The following is a 17,166-nucleotide window of genomic DNA, read 5'->3' as shown; positions in this document are numbered from 1 at the left end:
ACCACCTTCAACAGAAGCAGGAATGTGAAATGCTATTTCTGCTGACTTAGCTGTCATTTATTTCTTGACCAAGACATCACTGAGCAGGCCTAGGACCAGACCCCGTGGCGAGGACTGGGGTTAAAGATGCCCACAGCCCAGTCCCTGCCCCATGCTCGGGAAAGAGGGCGCCTGATCCATCCACGGAGCTGTGTTCCTTGGGTCCTCAGCTCACTTCAAGTCTGGAGACCATGTCAGGATAATGGGGGATGTGTGCTTGCTCCAGAGACAATCCCTCAACTGTGCTTCCTAGTCCCTGCCATGGGGAGCCAGGTCTTCCTGTGCAGCGTGGACGTGCTCAGCAGTAACTGTGGGTGGGAAATGCCAGGCACGGACAATGACTGCTCCAGGCAGACCCCTGCCCAGGGACTGAGAGCATCTCCCGTCCTGCCCACGTGCCCTCCGGAGCCATGTGGATGGAGGGTAGGAGTGAGCATTGCAGGGTCAAGGTCGGGCTGAGATCCCTCTATGTCTACTGTTCGTGGGCCTGGGACGAGGGGCTCTGGGCCTTCCCCGCCCCCTTGTCCATACTTACTGAAGTGGACAAACCGATAGCTACCGAAAGGTCGGAGAGGAGGCGGGTGGGAGCCTGAAAGCCGGGGCTGTCCTCGGCTGGCACAGAGTAGGCGCTTTATAAAGGCGGGCACCTTCCCTCTGCCTTCTCCCTCACTCGGTGGATGTCATTGAGCCCCTGCTCTGTGGCCACTGCTGTTCCCCGTCCTAGGGACACATTCGTCAGCTAAACAGATAAGCCTGGCTTCAGACCCAGTGTTCCAGCTCCTATCCGTGCTGGAAGCTGGTGCCAATGGGGAGAGGCAGGCAGATGCCAGGGCTGTTGAAAACTCGCCTGGTCATGAAGGGCTGACCAGGGATGCGGCGCTGGGCATCACATGCCCCAAAAGCCTATTTATGGCAGAGAATGTGAACCCCTTGGGGCAGCCACCAAGCCTCCTGGTGTCTGCCCCCGAGTCTGACGGCAGAAGGATTAGACCACAGCAGCCCCGTGTCCTCGTGGACAGACAGGGTCAGAAGAGGCCTGTGCCTTCCTGATGGGGCCGCACGGCTCCCCGAAGGGCTGGGTGTTCTCCTCTTTGGGAGTTGAGGAAGCTGCTAACAGGGAAATGGGGATTTGCCCAGGTGTTCTGTGGGTGCTCAAGGGCCTCGGAGCCCAAACCCCAATGATGATGAGGCTCCTGGGCTTTCCGCTGCACCCAGCGGCCTGGACCGCTATGCACAGCACACACCCGTGGTTCCTGCCCGATGCAGGAGGTACCTGAACCGCTGTGCACGGCACACATACCCCACGGTTCCTGCCTAACACGGGAGGTGCTATCTGGGGAGGCCCCTCTCAGTAGCCCTCTGACCTTCAGGCTTCAGCCCTCCAGCACCCCAACCCCATGACTGAGGGCTGGACGTTCATAGTGAATGGTGCCCTCCAGGGTATGGAGCAGCCTGTGAGGACCACAGTAGGTGAGGAAGGAAGCTTAACCCCTAGGAAGCCAAGGGCAACCCGAAAACCACCCAGGTCTGATCTTTAAGGGTGCAAACCTTCAAATCTTCTAGCAATTTCGAGTCCACGCTCCCCCTGCAGGGAGTCCCGTCCATGGCCACGATCGGATGATAGAAGCACGCAGGGCCACCGCGCGGACTGAGGGTCTAGGCCCTCGGGCCACCGGGACTGTAGCGGGGAACCCTGGGCATCCCTGCCCACTGTGTACCCACCATGGGGACTCACTTGTCCTTTCTGTTTGTGATTTTCTTCTTCCTTCTGAAACGAAAATGTCAGACGCAATTCCAGGAAGGTCAGAGTTCTTTCGGGCTGGGTTCAGAGGGAGGATTCCGCCTGCATAGTTAGTATCTGAGCTAAGGTCAGCATCTTCTGTCCCCTCCGGTTGGGGGCTATCTGGGGGGCTGACTCTGTCCCCTTGCAGAGCCCCATGGTCTGGCCAGATGGGGCCTCACCACCCCCACAGCTGTGGCTCTTGGCCAAGTAGGTTCGTGAACCTTAAAGACCCCAGCTAGGGGGCCTAGAGTCAGGGCAGAATGGCTGGGGGCGAAGGGGACGCGGCTGTCACTCCCAGTGTCTTCCTGCTGGGGACAGGCTGTGGTCAGCCCGGGCACCATGCTTTAAAACATCCCACATGTGTTTTTGCCGAACTGGTCCCATGAGCCCTTTCTCGAATCTCAGCAGATGTTTCCCTGGGAGAGACCCCGTTGCTCACGTAACGGGGTGCATGATTTCCCAGGGAGGCCAGCAGCAGGCACCGGCTCCTTGACCACCATGCAGAAATCTTCATGGACTCAGAGGAGTATATTTTGGGTCTTTGCGTGTGAGTGAGCAGAGCCCAGAAATAAATCTGTGTCTGCAGCAGGAAAAGACAGGCTCTCCCGCACGTGGGCTGTCTTTTCTCCTGACTCAGAAGTGCCCCATGGAGTCAGTGCTGTTCCTGTGGGCCACCAGGATGGAAGACCACCACCTCCCCAGCCTCAGTGCCCTCCGTGGCTCCCCAGCACTGAAGAGGTGGCTTTGAGCTTCTTGGCCGAAGGAGTCCGTGCTTGCGCAGGCAGGGGCTCAGCTGGACTAGGGCTGCTGAGAGCACCAGAGGCTCCCCTGCTGGAACAGGTCTTGTAATACCCAGTTTGCGATGAGGAAATGTAGGCTCAGAGAGGTTAAGTCACTTTGTGGAAACCACACAGGGGCAGGGCAGGATTCCAGCCCAGGCCACGCCGTCCCAGGCCTCTAAGCACAGTGCCCACTCAATCTGCCCCTCAAGGGCCACAGAAGGATCTGGGCTCATCTTGCCAGAGCCCCTGGTGCTGCCTCCTCCAGTTCACGCTGAGATCATCAGTTCTCAGCCCCTTATGTCCTTCAGCCTTGGGCTCCCCACAAGAGTCCCCAGGCCGCACAAGAGTCCCCGTGCCTGGGGTGGTCGAGTCCTGCTGTCTCCCTGAAGCAGCCTCAGGCCCCTACTCCTGGGTCCACGCTTCTGCACAGCTCCCCTAACCACTGGGACAGGCCCCTGCACAAAGCCCTGCAGGACCCCAGCCTGCAGCTTCAGGGTGGGAGCAAGGGCTGAGCGGTGGTCCCCTGGCCACATGCTCCTGGAGCATGTGAACGTGGCCTTGTTTGGAAGAAGGGTCTTTGCAGAGGGAATTAAGTTAAACATTTCTGGATGAGATCATCCTGGATTTAAGGTGGGCCATAAATCCAATAGCAGAGAATGGCAGAGGGAGATTCGAGACCTGGTGAGAAGAGGAGACCGTGCCACCGAGGAGCCAGCAGCTGGAGCGATGTGGCCACAGCCAGGGAACACCTGGAGCCCCCGGAAGCTGGGAGAGGCAGGAAGGATCCTCTCCTAGGGCCTTCGGAGGGAGCGCGGCCCTGGAGACACTTTGACTGTGGACTTCAGGCCTCCAGAGCTGAAGGAGAATGAACCTCTACAGTTTTAAGCTGCCCACTTTGGGGTCACGTGTTACAGCAGCTGCAGGAGGATCCCACAATGGCCAGCATGGCACACACCTCAGGGCCTCAGTTTTCCCAGCTGTGAAATGAGGGTGATGATGGGACCTGCCTCACAGGCTTGCGGTGAGGACGAAATGAGTTAATATGCATGGAATGCATGCGGCAGGGACTGGCGCATAACTGATGTTGAGTGGACGTCAGCCTCTGTCAGCATTACTGTTACTGCTACGGTATCATTGCCCTTCGTTCATTCATTCCATACATCTGTGCAAAGCAGCTGCTCTCAGCCTGCCGTGGGCAGCAGAGCAGCACAGAAGAGACCTGAGTGGCGGTGCTGGGGAGAGGATGGCGTAGGGCAGGCCTCGTGGATGCAGCCGGAGGCCTCACCATCAGCGTAAGTGACCGTGGGTGGGCTTCAGGAGGAGCGACAAGACAGGATTCACCCCATGGCCCTTTGCTTTTCTGTCGGATCAGGAAGAAGCATGGGATGAAGCTGGGGCGTCAAGGAGGGTCTCCCTTCCGCGGTGGGTCACCTGAGGTGCCGGGGCCCCCCGTTTAACTCTCTCTGCTGGACCTGGAAGCTTCGCCCAGGTCCCCGGGACCATCGCATTCACAGGCTTCCACCAAGGATCTCACTGAGTACATTGACTTGACCCACTTCAGATTTTGTTTTCTTAAAACTCATTCCCAAGTACACTTTGGGAGGCCGAGGCAGGCAGATCGCCTGAGGTCAGGAGTTCCAGACCAGCCTGGCCAACATGGTGAAATCCCGTCTCTACTAAAAATACAGAAATGAGCCAGGCATGGTGGTGCACACCTGTAATCCCAGCTACTCGGGAGACTGAGGTAGGAGAATCACTTGAACCCAGGAGGCGGAGGTTGCAGTGAGCCGAGATCGCGCCACTGCACTCCAGCCTGGGCAACAAGAGTGAGACTCCGTCTCAAAAAAACAAAAAATGATTAAAAACAAAACAAACAAACAAAATCTCATCCCCAGGTGACTTTGGCTTCATTGCTTTTTGTCAACAAGCTACAACGAACCTATGTACTTGTGTCAAACGCTCAAGGGCTCCAGAACCCAGGTCAGGCCCTGAGCCTGCACCTGGTCGCTCTGCACCCAGAGGGGATGGATGGGGTCCCAGCCGGCACTCGCTCTTCCTTCCGTCTGCCTTTTTGCCAAGACTTCCTATCCCTTCCTTTAAGTCTCAGAATTGTGGAAAGGAGAGGTGGATGGGACCTCAGTCTGGAAGCCCCGGTCTGACCCCCAAGCCCCGAGGGACCAAGGCCCCCACTGCCCTTAGGCAGTTCTGGCTCAGGAGGACTCGGTGCCGTTTTGCTTCTTGTTGCGTCAGCACCCCGGGCAGCTGGGTGGTCTCAGGGTGACAGGAAGGCCGATGGATGTGACATGTGTCTTTGATGGGGAAATATGTTGCGGCCGCATACATGCTGCTCATTTGGTAAAGGGACTCTCTTAAATGCAAAATCCAGAGGGGAGAGGGAAAGCTGGAGACGTTGGGGGCATCTTTGCACCTGATCCCCGATTAAGATTGGGGAGTCCGGGCAGGGCTGCCTGTGTTTGAGCACAGCTCCACCCTGCTGGCAGCAAGACTGTAGGCTGTGGTGACTTCATCTCCCCCAGCCTCAGTGTTCCCATCTGTAAAGGGGGCCTTTCTCATCAAGCTGGCCATGGAGGTTGATGGAGTCATTTCTCATGAAGCCCCTAGCTCGTGCTGCATCCTCACCAGCCAGTGCTCGGTGACTCTCTGCTGTTCACTGTTGTCATTGAGGACCAAAGAGAGGTGACTTGGCCAAGCTTGCAGCTGTTTAGGGAGGGCACTGGACTCGAACTCAGGCCCACCTTCGAGCCCGTGCACCAGGCTGCCCATTCTCTTTAGGATAAAGTCAGTGCAGATACAAGGGAACCTGGGAAGTGGACCCGGGGCAGGCAGAGGCGTGGCCCTGACCCACAGGGGAAGATGCTCAGAGTAGGGACCATCTTCAGCCATCCCCTCCTCAGCACTGCTCAGGCACTCGCAGGTCCCTGAGTGATCCCAGGTAGAGGCCGAGGGGCCTGGGCTCTGCGTCCTGAAAGGTCCTCTTTTGTGGCCTGGGCCACTCTGGGGGCCCTCGGCTAAACCCTCCTGAAAACTTCCCCGGTGTTTTAGAGTCTGTACCCCCCCCCCCCCCAGGGATCCTCCTCTAAACCCTCCTGGCTCTTAAAGGTTCCCATGTGACCTGGGGGAGCTCCCATAGCCCCCTGCACTTCCTCCCACCTTCTGCTAAAAGGGGATTCTAGATACGCCTCAAACTGTTGTCAACGTGGACTGAGGTCACGGTAAAAGCAGCCATGCATGGTAGCTGCTCAATAAATAGTGGTGGAATCTGAAGATCAAGGTGGTTGTCCACACAGATCCACCCACCCTGACCCAGAACCTTCCTTCTCTCTCCAGACTAAAATCCACGGAGTCGGGTTTGTGAAAATCCACGCCCCCTGGAACGTGCTGTGCAGAGAGGCCGAGTTTCTGAAACTGAAGATGCCAACGAAGAAGGTTGGTATTGATGGTTCTGCTCCGAAATGAATTGCCAAGTCTAGAGGTCACTTGGACACCCGGCGGTGAAACGTGCATATCTCGAGGTGCTGAGTTTTATAAAAAGCCTAGTGGGCTTCACGGCTACCCCTGGGAGGACCGTGTGGCTTGATGTGACAAGGCCCCCAGGCTCCGGAGTCCTGATGACCCAGCCCTGGGTGGTCTTTACAGACCCCAGACCAAACCCCACCAAGAGATGGTGCAGGCAGAAGAGCCCACCTCTCAGCCCCCGAGGAATTTACTGTACATGCAGACGCAGTTACAGTTCGGGCCCTGGTGCTTCGTGTTTGTGGCATCTTAGCTACTTTATCAGATTCATTTTAATTACATTTTCTGGCTTACTGGGATTTTTCTTTTTAATCTGTGAAAACCTTATATCTAAAAAGCAGTTTGACAATGTGTTCCCAGAAGCTTAGCTTGGAGTCGGTATTTACTCTGGCAGGCGGAAGGGTGAAGCTGGGCTAACCAGCAAATCAGCCTCCTGCTTCTCGCGTCCTCAGAGACCACTCGGATTACCTCTTTTGAAGCAAAAGTAAAGTTTGGCGGGGAAATTCTCTGGAATGCATTATAATTGTGCTTTTGGCTGGGCGCTCCTGAAACTCTGGGCTTTCACGGCGTGGGCAGGGAGGGGCGGTGCATTCCGGCCCACCCAGGCGCTCTGCTCTCAGGACGCGCCATTGCATGCAGTGGGATGGTTCTCTGGCCATCTGAGAACAGGTTCCATGGATCGTGGTCCAGCAGGGTGACACGGCTCCTTGGTCCCTTGTCTTATCTGCAGATGTACCACATTAATGAGACCCGTGGCCTCCTGAAAAAAATCAACTCTGTGCTCCAGAAAATCACAGACCCCATCCAGCCCAAAGTGGCTGAGCACAGGCCCCAGACCATGAAGAGACTTTCCTATCCCTTCTCCCGGGAGAAGCAGCATCTGTAAGTGAGGACCCCCAACCTGCTCCCCAAAGGGTCCTGTGTGTGGGAATTTAACCTTCTAGCATGAGAAATGCAGATTGATTATCTTCCCCCCAAAGAAGAGCGTGTTCTTGTAAGAGCTTTGTGGTTGCTGAGCCCAGAAGACGTCGTGGAAATGATTTCTAAGATCACTGTTAACTGAGGAGCTAGGAGGACACAGAATCTTGTTCTGCTTGGTGACACAGGAAAAACTTCTTTGGCCTGTGTGAGGACCCCAAAGCAGTGGTCTGGACATGCCTTCCCACCCGCTCCCTGCCGCCGCCACCCCACCCCCTCCAGGGTCTGGCTAACGAGGCCTCCTGTAGTCCAGGTAGCCTTGAGCCCAAGTGAGTCTCACTCCTTGTGGCAGAAATTGAAAAGCATCCCCAGGCAAGAGGCCTGAGGCCCCAGGGACTCACCGCCAGCTGGCTTGCCTGGCAGGGCCATGCCTATTCTGGAACCTTCCCTCCTCCTCCGCTCCCGAAGGGCAGTGGGGCATAGCCACCTGGGTCAGCAGTGACTGCAAGGCCTCTGCGGGCCTCACTGGGCAGAGCTGGAGCGTGGGCAGAGGTGGGAATAGAAAGCTTGAGCCATGGGAACCCAGAGGGACTTTGGATGGAAGCTCTAGGGGGCAGGAGGGCTCCTGGACAGTGCCGGCCTCACAGGGTCGGGGGACATGGAAGAGCAGACAGGGAGGACGAACAGGTGCCTCAGCTCACAGGGGCCCTTGCTTATAAATGTAGTAGGGGTGGAGCCATGAGCATCACGGGATGCTTTTACCAGGTCCTAATTCCTAGAGGGGACAGGACATGCCCCAGAGAGAAAGAAGCGACCCCCAAGCCCAGCCCTCTCCTCCAGCTCCAGAAGAGGGGCTTGGGACATTAGAGGAAACCGCCCTTCTTCCAGGACCCCCGCCAACCTTCTTGTCTCTGCCCTGGGTTGACGCTGTCAGCCCTACTGCCTGGCCAGGGCTGGGCTCACCTCCAGGCTCTGTGGAGGTGGAAACTGCCCCAGGCACCCTCCCCAGCTCTCCCCCAAGTGCCTTGGAGCGCAGAGAGAGCAGGGAGTGTGTTCCCAAGATGCCCCTCCACCCTCAGGAAGCCTCGGGCCATCCCTGTGCAGCCCATCAGGACCCAAACCATTGGAAGGGAGATTGTTTTCAGGGTTGGAACTATCCGCCCGTGGCGGTGATACTGCCCCTGTGCCCCGCCTTGCTGAAGCAGAGGCTTTCAAAACTGCCCGCTGAGGATGTCACCAAAAGGAAGAAGAGATCGATCTTCCGGGGGGCGGTGGGGGGTGGGGAGCTGGGGGGTGGTCTGACCATACTTGCCTCTTAGGTCACTTCCCACCTGTGTGGGTCTCAGGCCTCGCCCAGGTGCGGGGGCGGTGAAACAGACTGTTCCAAATGCCCAGGGGCGGACGGGTCATACCTGGCGTGCGGACAGAGTTCTGTCCATTTCACTGTCACCGCTAATGGGGACAATGTGGTTTCCCAGGGCCTTGAAACCCAGAGAACCACCGGCTGTGGTGAACTGTGTCTTGTTTCCTTCCTGATATTTCCACAGATTTGACCTGTCTGATAAGGATTCGTTTTTTGACAGCAAAACCCGGAGCACGATTGTAAGTATCTCACGCGCCTGGCTCCCCGGCATGGTGGCCCTGGGGAGCCAGATGATAATTTCATTTTGGTGAAACTCCTCCCGGTGGAAGCCGGCTCTAATTGTCTGTGACAGAAATAATTAGAATAATGAAAGGGAGAGGGCAGCGAGGGGCCCCGGGGATGGTCGTGCCCCAGGCTGGGGCAGCTCAGAGGAAGGGAATAAGCACAGAGCTCGGGAAAGCAGGAGGGAAGCCAGACCCCTGGAATGATTTCAGAGGTCGGTGTTTCTGGATCTGTGCAGCTCCCAGCACATCTCTCAGAGCCTCTTTGTGGTGGGGTTGTGCGTGCCTGACCATCAATCCACGATTCGGGGCTTTCGGGGCAGGCAGGTGTGGGCAGGAGGGAGGGGGTGATGGAGGTGAAGGCGTGTGGGTTGAGATCTCTTTCCAGGCCTTTGACAGAGGAGCCAACTGAGGTTTGAAATCTGAACAGGCCACCCTGCCCTACTCAAGGCACTGGCTCCGTGTTTATCCAACCTGTCCACCAGCCAAGCTAGGGCTGTGCATGGCTCAGGACCCAACTTCAATCTAAACAAGAAATTAACCTGGCAGCCAAACTGTTGCTGTTGTTCTCTCTTCCCTGCCCAGAAAGCCCAGCCTGGTTGGGCAGAGACAGCAAGCTGGGAGGAGGCAGCCAGGGTGACCTTGTCCAGACGACTGCTCCTCATGACCACCACCTGAGACTGGCAGGCAGCCAGCAGGAGGGTGGTGCACGTCACACCAGCATGGGGGCTTCTGAGCCACTGCTGGGACAGGCAGATCTGGGCTGGGGAGGAGGGGATCTCTCTCCCAGAGACCCTGGAGGCCAGTTTCTACATGGCCAACATGCTCCAAAGAAACTGATAATTCATGACTTTGGCCTTGGTTAGTCGGGCCTAATAGTCATCAAAATCCAACAGCATGCAGGGTTGGCTGAGGTTCTTGGCAAAGGCGTGAAGGAGTAACAGCCCTTCCCCACTCCTCTCCTGCACACCATTCACTCTCTCCTGGCATTGGGGTGGCCCAGTGTGCAAGTGGATAGGAGTCAGAGAACAGCAGTGCTTGATAGGGAGAGGCCCACTGTGCTGGTCTTGGGTTTTAGACCTTTGGCCTGTAGGTACTGGGGAGCCATAGAAGGTTGTGGAGCAAGGCTGAGGATGTGGTGAGATCTGTTCCAGAAGGATCACTGCCAGTGACCAGCTGTGGGAGGGCAGGTGACTGGTAGATGAGGGCTCATGGCAGTGGTCATCAATGGGGGCCACAACTACATGTGGAAGGCAGGAGGTGGTTACAAGAGAATCAGCAAGGTCAGGACCGATTAGATCTGAGGGCTGATGGGGAGGGAGCCATGGAGAACAGATGAGTGGGTGATTCCTTCCTTCATTCAGCAGGGATGTATTGGGTACCTGCTGTGTGCCTGAACCTGGTGGGAGAAAAGAGGCACTGAGGACATTTATAATCTGGCAGGTGGGGAGAGGCGAGCCGAGCTGGAAGACAGAACCGCCGGGAAGGTGGTGGCTTTAGCGCCTGGTTGTTAACGAGACCCTGGACCTATTCCGATCTGAAGGGGACAAGTGCTTCTAGGAGAAGGAACAGCCAGGGCGGAGGCCCTGTGGCTGCAGGAGTGGTTTTGGAAAGTGAGAGAGGCAGCCAGGGGGCGGGATTGTTGGGACAGGTGGGTCCGGTGGAGGCAGAGGGGAAGAGGTCAGATGGTCTGGGCCTGGGGACGCTGGAAGGACGCTGGCCTTGCCTGAGAGAGTAGAGGCAGAATTGGTGTGCTCTGAAATGCACGTCTGCATAGCAGGACCAGTTCTTCTCACCCCGGTTTACAGATAGAAAAACTGAGGCCGGGGTGGTGATGTTGTTGGTCCAAAATCACACAGCTGCAAATGGCAGAGCTGGCACCAGGGTCCAGGCAGACAGACTCCCGAGCCTGAGCCACCGAGGCCACCAAACAAAATATTTCACTAGTCAAGGGGCAGGCGGCTGGGGCGGGATCCCTTCAGCAGGGCTCTGCCCAGGCACCAGGAACCCAGAGCCCGATGGTGGCCACCTCCTGCCGCCGTGGGGAACGGATCCCAAGGCCTGCCTCACCGCCACCACCCCCGGTCCCCCAGACTCCTAGAACATTCAGGGTTGTGTCCCGGGGTGGTGCTGTTCCAACTCAGCTCTCAGCACGAGGGTGCTGTAAACCCACCAGGCAGGGTATGTGGCACAGCTGTTAGGACAGCCCAGCAGTGCTTTGCTGGGGCCAGCTGCCATCACTCCCAAATGAAAGTGGGAAGTGAAAGATGGGAACTGCAGGTGGTACCTGTTTCTCCCTGAGAAGCTCAAGCCTTTGACAGCGTTAAGAGCCCTCAGCTGGGTCAACCCTCCCTGAATAAAGGCCATTCTCTTTCCTTGGAAGAGGTCTTCATGGGTAATGCGTGACCAGGTCCTCTCCAGCCACAGCAGACTGTTTCTGCTGGTGGGAGGTACCTTAAGTAACTGCTCACCCCTCCTTCTTGTCTCTGCAATAGGTCTATGAGATCTTGAAGAGAACGACGTGTACCAAGGCCAAGTACAGCATGGGTAAGCACGTTTTTGGGGCTTGAGATCAGCGTTGGTCTCCAAGTGGGAATCTCGCCTCCGAGTCATCTCTGTGGGAGGCGGGCAGCCGGCTTGGGGTGTTTAAGAGGGTTTTGATTTAATCCTGTGTAACAGTTTCAGACAGGAGGGCTGGGTTGGGAGCGTGCAGGGCGGTTTTATGGCCCAGCACTTTTAAACACAAACGCATCCTTCACTTTGGCCTGAGCGGTTTGTGAGCCGTGTAGACAGACTCTCCCTGCAGGGGCGGTAAATCCAGGCTGGAAATAGACCAGCGTTAGGGGTGACCGGGGTTCCTGGCCCTCTCTTAACCCTCACGGTCCCGTGGGAAGTAATCGGGGTTCCAGCCAGGGGACATCTCCGTGCGGTGTTCCAGACCCTTAAAAGCTCACCAGGGCTTGCTGAAAGCAGGGCCCCCTGACGAGGCACCACCAGGTACAGACAGCCTAATTCCAGAAGCTGCCACAAAACCATCCTGACCAGGCTCCCTGGGTACCAGTTTCCAGAACCCCTTAAGCCATAGATACAAAATCTTCCTGATTAAATTGTGTAGCTGGGAACCTCCCCCGTCAGTAGGTCTCTTGCCCACAGCTGCGGGCAGTTTGTGAAAGCCAAAACATTGCAGAGCAAAGGAATGCCTTTTCCGGCCTTTCCTCCCCCCCTTCTTGAGCTGTCTTTTGCCCTGCTGAGAGCCTGCCGTAGGGGTAGCATCCATCACTCTGTAGAAGCCTCTGACGTGACGAGGCCATGGCTCCCCGGGGACACAGCAGGTCTGGTGAGAGCTGGAGTCTGTGCATACGGGAGGGACCATCTTGCTGCCTTGGCTTCCTGTGGTGGCAGGAATGCCGTGGGAAGTAAAATGGAGAGCAGTGGGAGTCAATGGCTCTGAACTTGAATTCCTGGGGTCAGGCCCGGGAGACAGAAAGAAGACGAACCCTTGACAGCTCTGGTGGCTGCTTGACCCCCGACCGTACGGCCTATGGTCACAAACAGGGATACCCTTGCAGGCCCGAAGTCTCTAAGTCCATGTCCTAAGTCAAGGGGAGTGTGGAGGAGTCCCATCCAGGGTCAAAAGGACCGAGATCCTCTAGAATGACCAAGCCCTAGTCCACACGACTGCAGTGAGATCAGGCAGAAAAAAAGGTGACGTCGGGAGTTTGGGTTTTTGAAATTGCTCCTCTAGGTCGCTGCTGCCAGGGCACAGCCTTGGAAAGGTCACTAGAGGTAAGGAGGAGGTGTGATTCTGGTCCCAGGGCTAGGTCTTGGACCTCAGTTTCCCCCCTGGGTCTCTGCAGCGTTCCTTCCAGTAGAAACGTGTATGGTTGCAGTACAAGTCCAGCGGCTTCAGGCTGCATGGCCCGGGCTGACTCTCTGCCCGGGTTGGTCCCTGGGGACACAGGGTCTCTGTGCTCCCACCGGTTTTGTGGCAGGGCTGGTTCCCTGAACCTGGTGACAGGGCAGATAGACGCTGGTCCTCCTCTTCAGCCCTGCTTCACCGTGGCACCTTGTCTGAGAGTTGACCCACCTCTGAGTTCATCATCCTCACGTACGTCACCCACCAAGCTGTGTACCATAGTCTTGCAGGATGAGCAGGGTGGGGCTAGCTGGGGGATTTAGGCACTGTGATGAGAGAAGGCCAGATAGAGGGAGTGGCACGTGCAAAGGCCCTGCAGCAGGCAGCACCAGGCTAGCAGCATTCCAGCAACAGGAAGGAGGCCAGCGAGCCTGGATCAGGTCCCATGTCCACTTTCTATTGCAGACAAACATTTCACTCACACATGTGACTTAAGCCCCTTCCTCTGGTTTTGATTTCTAAGCATCCCTCAGGTCCCCTGATCATTCCAGGTCACTGACCACAGAGATGGCCCATTTTCAAGGGCACTTCAGGAAGTCATTTTCCCACCGCTATCAGGTGGAGTCTCAGAGGGTAGGCCGCCCAGGCTGCTGTGAAAAACGCTCTTGCTGCCTAGGAAGCCTCTTCAGCCAAGCAGGGGGTTCCAGGAGCAGCAAAGGGTCCCATGGAAACGCCCCCACCCGGCTGGAGCCCCACGATGTGTTTGGAGCAAGATCAGATTTCCAGGAAGCCCTACCCCATGCATGGCCCTGGCTCTCCCGTCCTCTCTCGCAGTCTCCTGGGGCTGGGCGCCTGCATGCACACGGGTTAGGACACACAGGCGTGGTGTTTTTATAATGTGCCCATGGTGTTTGTTTATGTGGCCCTGGGGGCCACATGAAAAGGGGCCCTGCCAGCATTCCACTGCCTCCAGGAGCACTGGCCGGCCGTGAGTCCGCCAGAATCGCTGGCCACCGGCGCTTGCTGCCCCAAATGTAGCTTTGGTCCTGTCAGGCCGTTCCACATCACTAATAGCCAATGTATAAACAGGGCAAGGCGAGGGAAGAAAGAAGGACTCCGCCCTTCTAAGTAAAAGGCGGAAATGTGGGAAGTATGGTAAGTGCGGGCCTCCTCCGGTTTTCCCAATCAATCTAAAATCTAATTCCGAATTGTATGTGTGTTTTCTGACACCATCAATTTTTCCATCCGTATATTTCCTCATGATTCAGCTTCTCTAACCGCTTACATGCCATCTTCCCCATCTGCAGGCTTGCCTCGGACAGGTGGGGGGGCTGGTGAATCGGAGGCTTGGGGTGACAGTGAAGCCACGGTCCGCTCACACCGCCTGCCTCTGAGACGGAGTCGCCTCTTGGGGTTTTCTCTACGTCTTTCTAATTCTGCCAATCGAGCATGTGTTGCGTCATCTCCTAGTTGATAGATCGATAACCTGGCTGTGCCCTGTCATTCCTGGGGAAGAAATCCCAGAGGTGGCGGGCTCTGTGTAGTCAGGTTCGTTTCATTTTGAGAAGCTCTTGGTGGCTGAGGCGGCCCTGTGACCGCTGTGACTTTACAATGTGAAGCAGGAGACCCGCCTGTCCTGTAACCTTCTCTCTGCCTCTGTTTTTAAGGCATCACGAGCCTGCTGGCCAATGGCGTGTACGCGGCTGCATACCCACTGCACGATGTAAGTAACCTGAACACACGATTTATCTCTGCGTCATTTGACTCCCCAGATCCCTCTGGGCCACACCTCCTAGGGAGCTGTAATTATCCTGTGGTCACAGCTTCCTGCTTGGCTCTTGCTGTAAATGTCAACTGTACACAGGCCTTCCCTGTTCCCCGGGTGGGGACCAAGAATTTACACACAGGGCCATCTTTTCTTGCAGAACAATCCCCACCAAAATGGGGGCACGGGTGGCAGGTGCTCTGCCTTGACGTCCTCTGAACCTCACAGCCAGCGGGTCCGCAGAATGTCTTCCCTGGCCCGGGCTCCCCTACTCCTGGCTGGCCCGGGGCTCTGGCAGAATGACCAGGGCTCTGTACGTGTCTATTTCTGCAGAGCAAGTGGCCAACTTCCTGAGCTGAATCTCCAGATCCCACTAGTATCCCTTTGACAAATATAGCTGACTCGGGGTGGAGAGAGAGAGAGAAGGTTGTCTTCTTGTTGTCTCTATGGAAACGGGGACTTAAGTTCACAAGGGCACTGGGAATGGGCCTCGGGGCCTGAGCAGTGTGGGAATCCCGGACAGAGGAGCTCTGAAACTTTGCAAATGTGCAAAGGCCAGGAGCCAAGAAGCAGGAGAGAAGGGACAGGCCTGGGACTAAGGAGACCCAGATTCCAGTCCCAGCCACTTACCTGCTCCTCTGCCTTGAGTGGTGGAGTCAGCCCCTTGTCTCACTGAGCCTCAGTGTCCCCATCTGTGGGTCAGAAATCGTAACTTGTCCTAACTCCTCTTTTATTTATTTATTTTTTTTTTTTAATTTATTTACTTATTTATTTATGTTGAGACGGAGTCTTGCTCTGTCACCCAGGCTAGAGTTCAATGGCATGACCTCAACTCACTGCAACCTCTACCTCCTGGGTTCAAGCAATTCTCCAGCCTCAGCCTCCCAACTAGCTGGGACTACAGGTGTGCACCACTACACCCAGCTAATATTTTGTACTGTTAGTAGAGACGGGGTTTCACCATGTTGGCCAGGCTGGTCTCGAACTCCTGACCTCAAGCGATCCGCCTACCTCAGCCTCCCAAAGTGCTGGGATTACAGGCGTGAGCCCCTGCGCCCAGCCTAATTCGTGTCTTCTTGAGGAAGAAACACTGGATTAGACAAATGTAAGGTGCAGGGATCCCGCAGGGCGGTCCAGAGGTGTCTCCTCCAGAGGGTTGACCCCAAGGGAAGGAGTCTGGGCAGATCTGCCGCCCGTCACCTCGTGGCCTCCCTGTCAGGGCCTCCTCCTCCTTGTAGGTCCGGGGATTGGGGTGTTTGGGCAGCCCCGTTTCCTCCCTTCGTGTGTTCACACATGCTGTTCCTTCTACAGTGCTCTTCCCTGCCCCACCCCACCCCAGGCGGACAGAAGCTCCCACACCAAGCCTTCCTGTTGCCTTCCTCCCCAGGACTAGTGGCTTCTTCCTCCCTTCTCTGGGCCTCAGATGGTCCCTGACCTGCAAAGACACCACCGTCTGACCACCTTTAGTTATGTGTGTCATCTCAAGGAAGCCCCAGCACTCAGCACTTAATAGGTGCTCAGTAAACGTGGTGTTGATTCGGATTGGACTGAGTCAGTTTGCCTCAGCCGGTGACCTGCTGTCTGGGGAAGTGCCAAGGGCAGGGCTCAAGCCCCTAGACCGTGGCAGCGGCTCCGGGTTCCTGCCCTGAAGCCCTGAGTCTGGAGGAGCCCACTCCTCCCCTCTGTCAGGCTTTCCTCCAGAGGACCCAGCCGGTCTGGCTGTTCTGCTCCACCCTGTGCAGGCTCTGGCTGGGTTCCAGGAAGACAGCCCTGCCTGGCATAGCCCATGATCCCAAGAAGGCAGCCTAGAGCTACATCCATGCTCCTGATTGACCTTTAAGCAGGTAATCCCTGCTGAAGGGATTGAGGTAGCAAAGCCAAAATGTTTCCGGCCCTTCCTGCCTGTTTTGAGTTAGCCCTTTAAGTCTTAAAAGGGAAAGGGGAGAAATGAACGTATTTAATCTCCTACTGTGTGCAGAGCCCTCTGTTTAGAAGGAACTGTACCTCATATCACCTGTGCAGACACAGAGACTCAGAGAGGTTTAGTAACTTACCTGAGGTCGAACAGCCCCTGTGGAGGAGCTGGGGCCAAAAGCCATCCCTAGTGACACTCTGCAACTCCAGCGCCTCACTGCATCCCCACCTCATCCCGTCACGGAGGCCAAATGCATCCCTCTTCTTGGCGGCCACTCCTGCGTTTGTCTTAGGGATTGACTGTCAACAGTTTAAACTGACTGGCGCAAAAGTCCCTCATCAGCTGGATCTATTTCTTGTCAGAGAGCCAGCCTCACAAGAAGCATCTCCAAGATCCTTGCAGAGAATCTCCTCTTTCAAAATCTTCATCGTGCCTTATGCAGTCATGTGGGCTGTTCCCACCTTAAAGATGGAGAAACAGGCTGGAGGGGCTCCGGCCACTTGCCCAGGGGTGCACAGTCCAGAAGGAGCGGAACCCAGAAGCCCTGGGCTGTGGGTGTCAGGTATCCTTAGGGAATATAGAATTTTACAGCCACAGATTTTCCATACAACTGAAGGGCACCCATGCTGCTAAGTACCAAAGCTGATGTTTAAGCATTTGGGGAGGTGACTGGTTCTGGCCTGAGCCGCGTGCACCCATGTCCTTACCCAGAACACTGACTGAAGGGAAGTTCAGGCTGGCCTCGGCGGCCATGGTGAGGCTCTCACTGCATGCTGTGTACTTCCGGCTTTACATTTTTACTTCCATCTTCCTCACCATGAAGCTGTCCTGCATCCTACCCCATTCCAATCCTGTGCTTATTGCATCCACCCATCCATTCATTCATTCATTCATCCATTCATTCATTCATTCATCCATTCATTCATTCAT

General features: G+C 56.2%; 1 protein-coding gene across 5 annotated transcripts in view; it reads left to right on the top strand.

Annotated features, from left to right (window-relative positions):
* ANO1 (anoctamin 1) overlaps window positions 1–17,166 on the top strand; it is a 200,898-nt gene that overhangs the window by 109,878 nt on the left and 73,854 nt on the right. For 4 of the 5 annotated variants that reach the window (XR_003307031.2, XM_026448737.1, XM_026448736.1 and 1 more), the window contains exons 3-7: window positions 5,953–6,051; window positions 6,869–7,020; window positions 8,604–8,658; window positions 11,196–11,247; window positions 14,224–14,279. Coding sequence is in view for 4 of the 5 variants with exons in the window: in XM_026448737.1 (XP_026304522.1) it covers window positions 5,953–6,051; window positions 6,869–7,020; window positions 8,604–8,658; window positions 11,196–11,247; window positions 14,224–14,279 (414 nt within the window). In the remaining variant the exon portion in view is untranslated. Of the gene's footprint in view, window positions 1–5,952; window positions 6,052–6,868; window positions 7,021–8,603; window positions 8,659–11,195; window positions 11,248–13,645; window positions 13,712–14,223; window positions 14,280–17,166 lie in introns of all 5 variants that reach the window. The other variant, XM_026448734.1, reaches the window with a different exon arrangement.

This window comes from Piliocolobus tephrosceles, chromosome 13 (assembly GCF_002776525.5).
Source record: "Piliocolobus tephrosceles isolate RC106 chromosome 13, ASM277652v3, whole genome shotgun sequence".
NCBI lineage: Eukaryota > Metazoa > Chordata > Mammalia > Primates > Cercopithecidae > Piliocolobus > Piliocolobus tephrosceles.
Note: the sequence above shows the minus strand (reverse complement) of the source record. Positions and strands in the feature narration are given on the sequence as shown.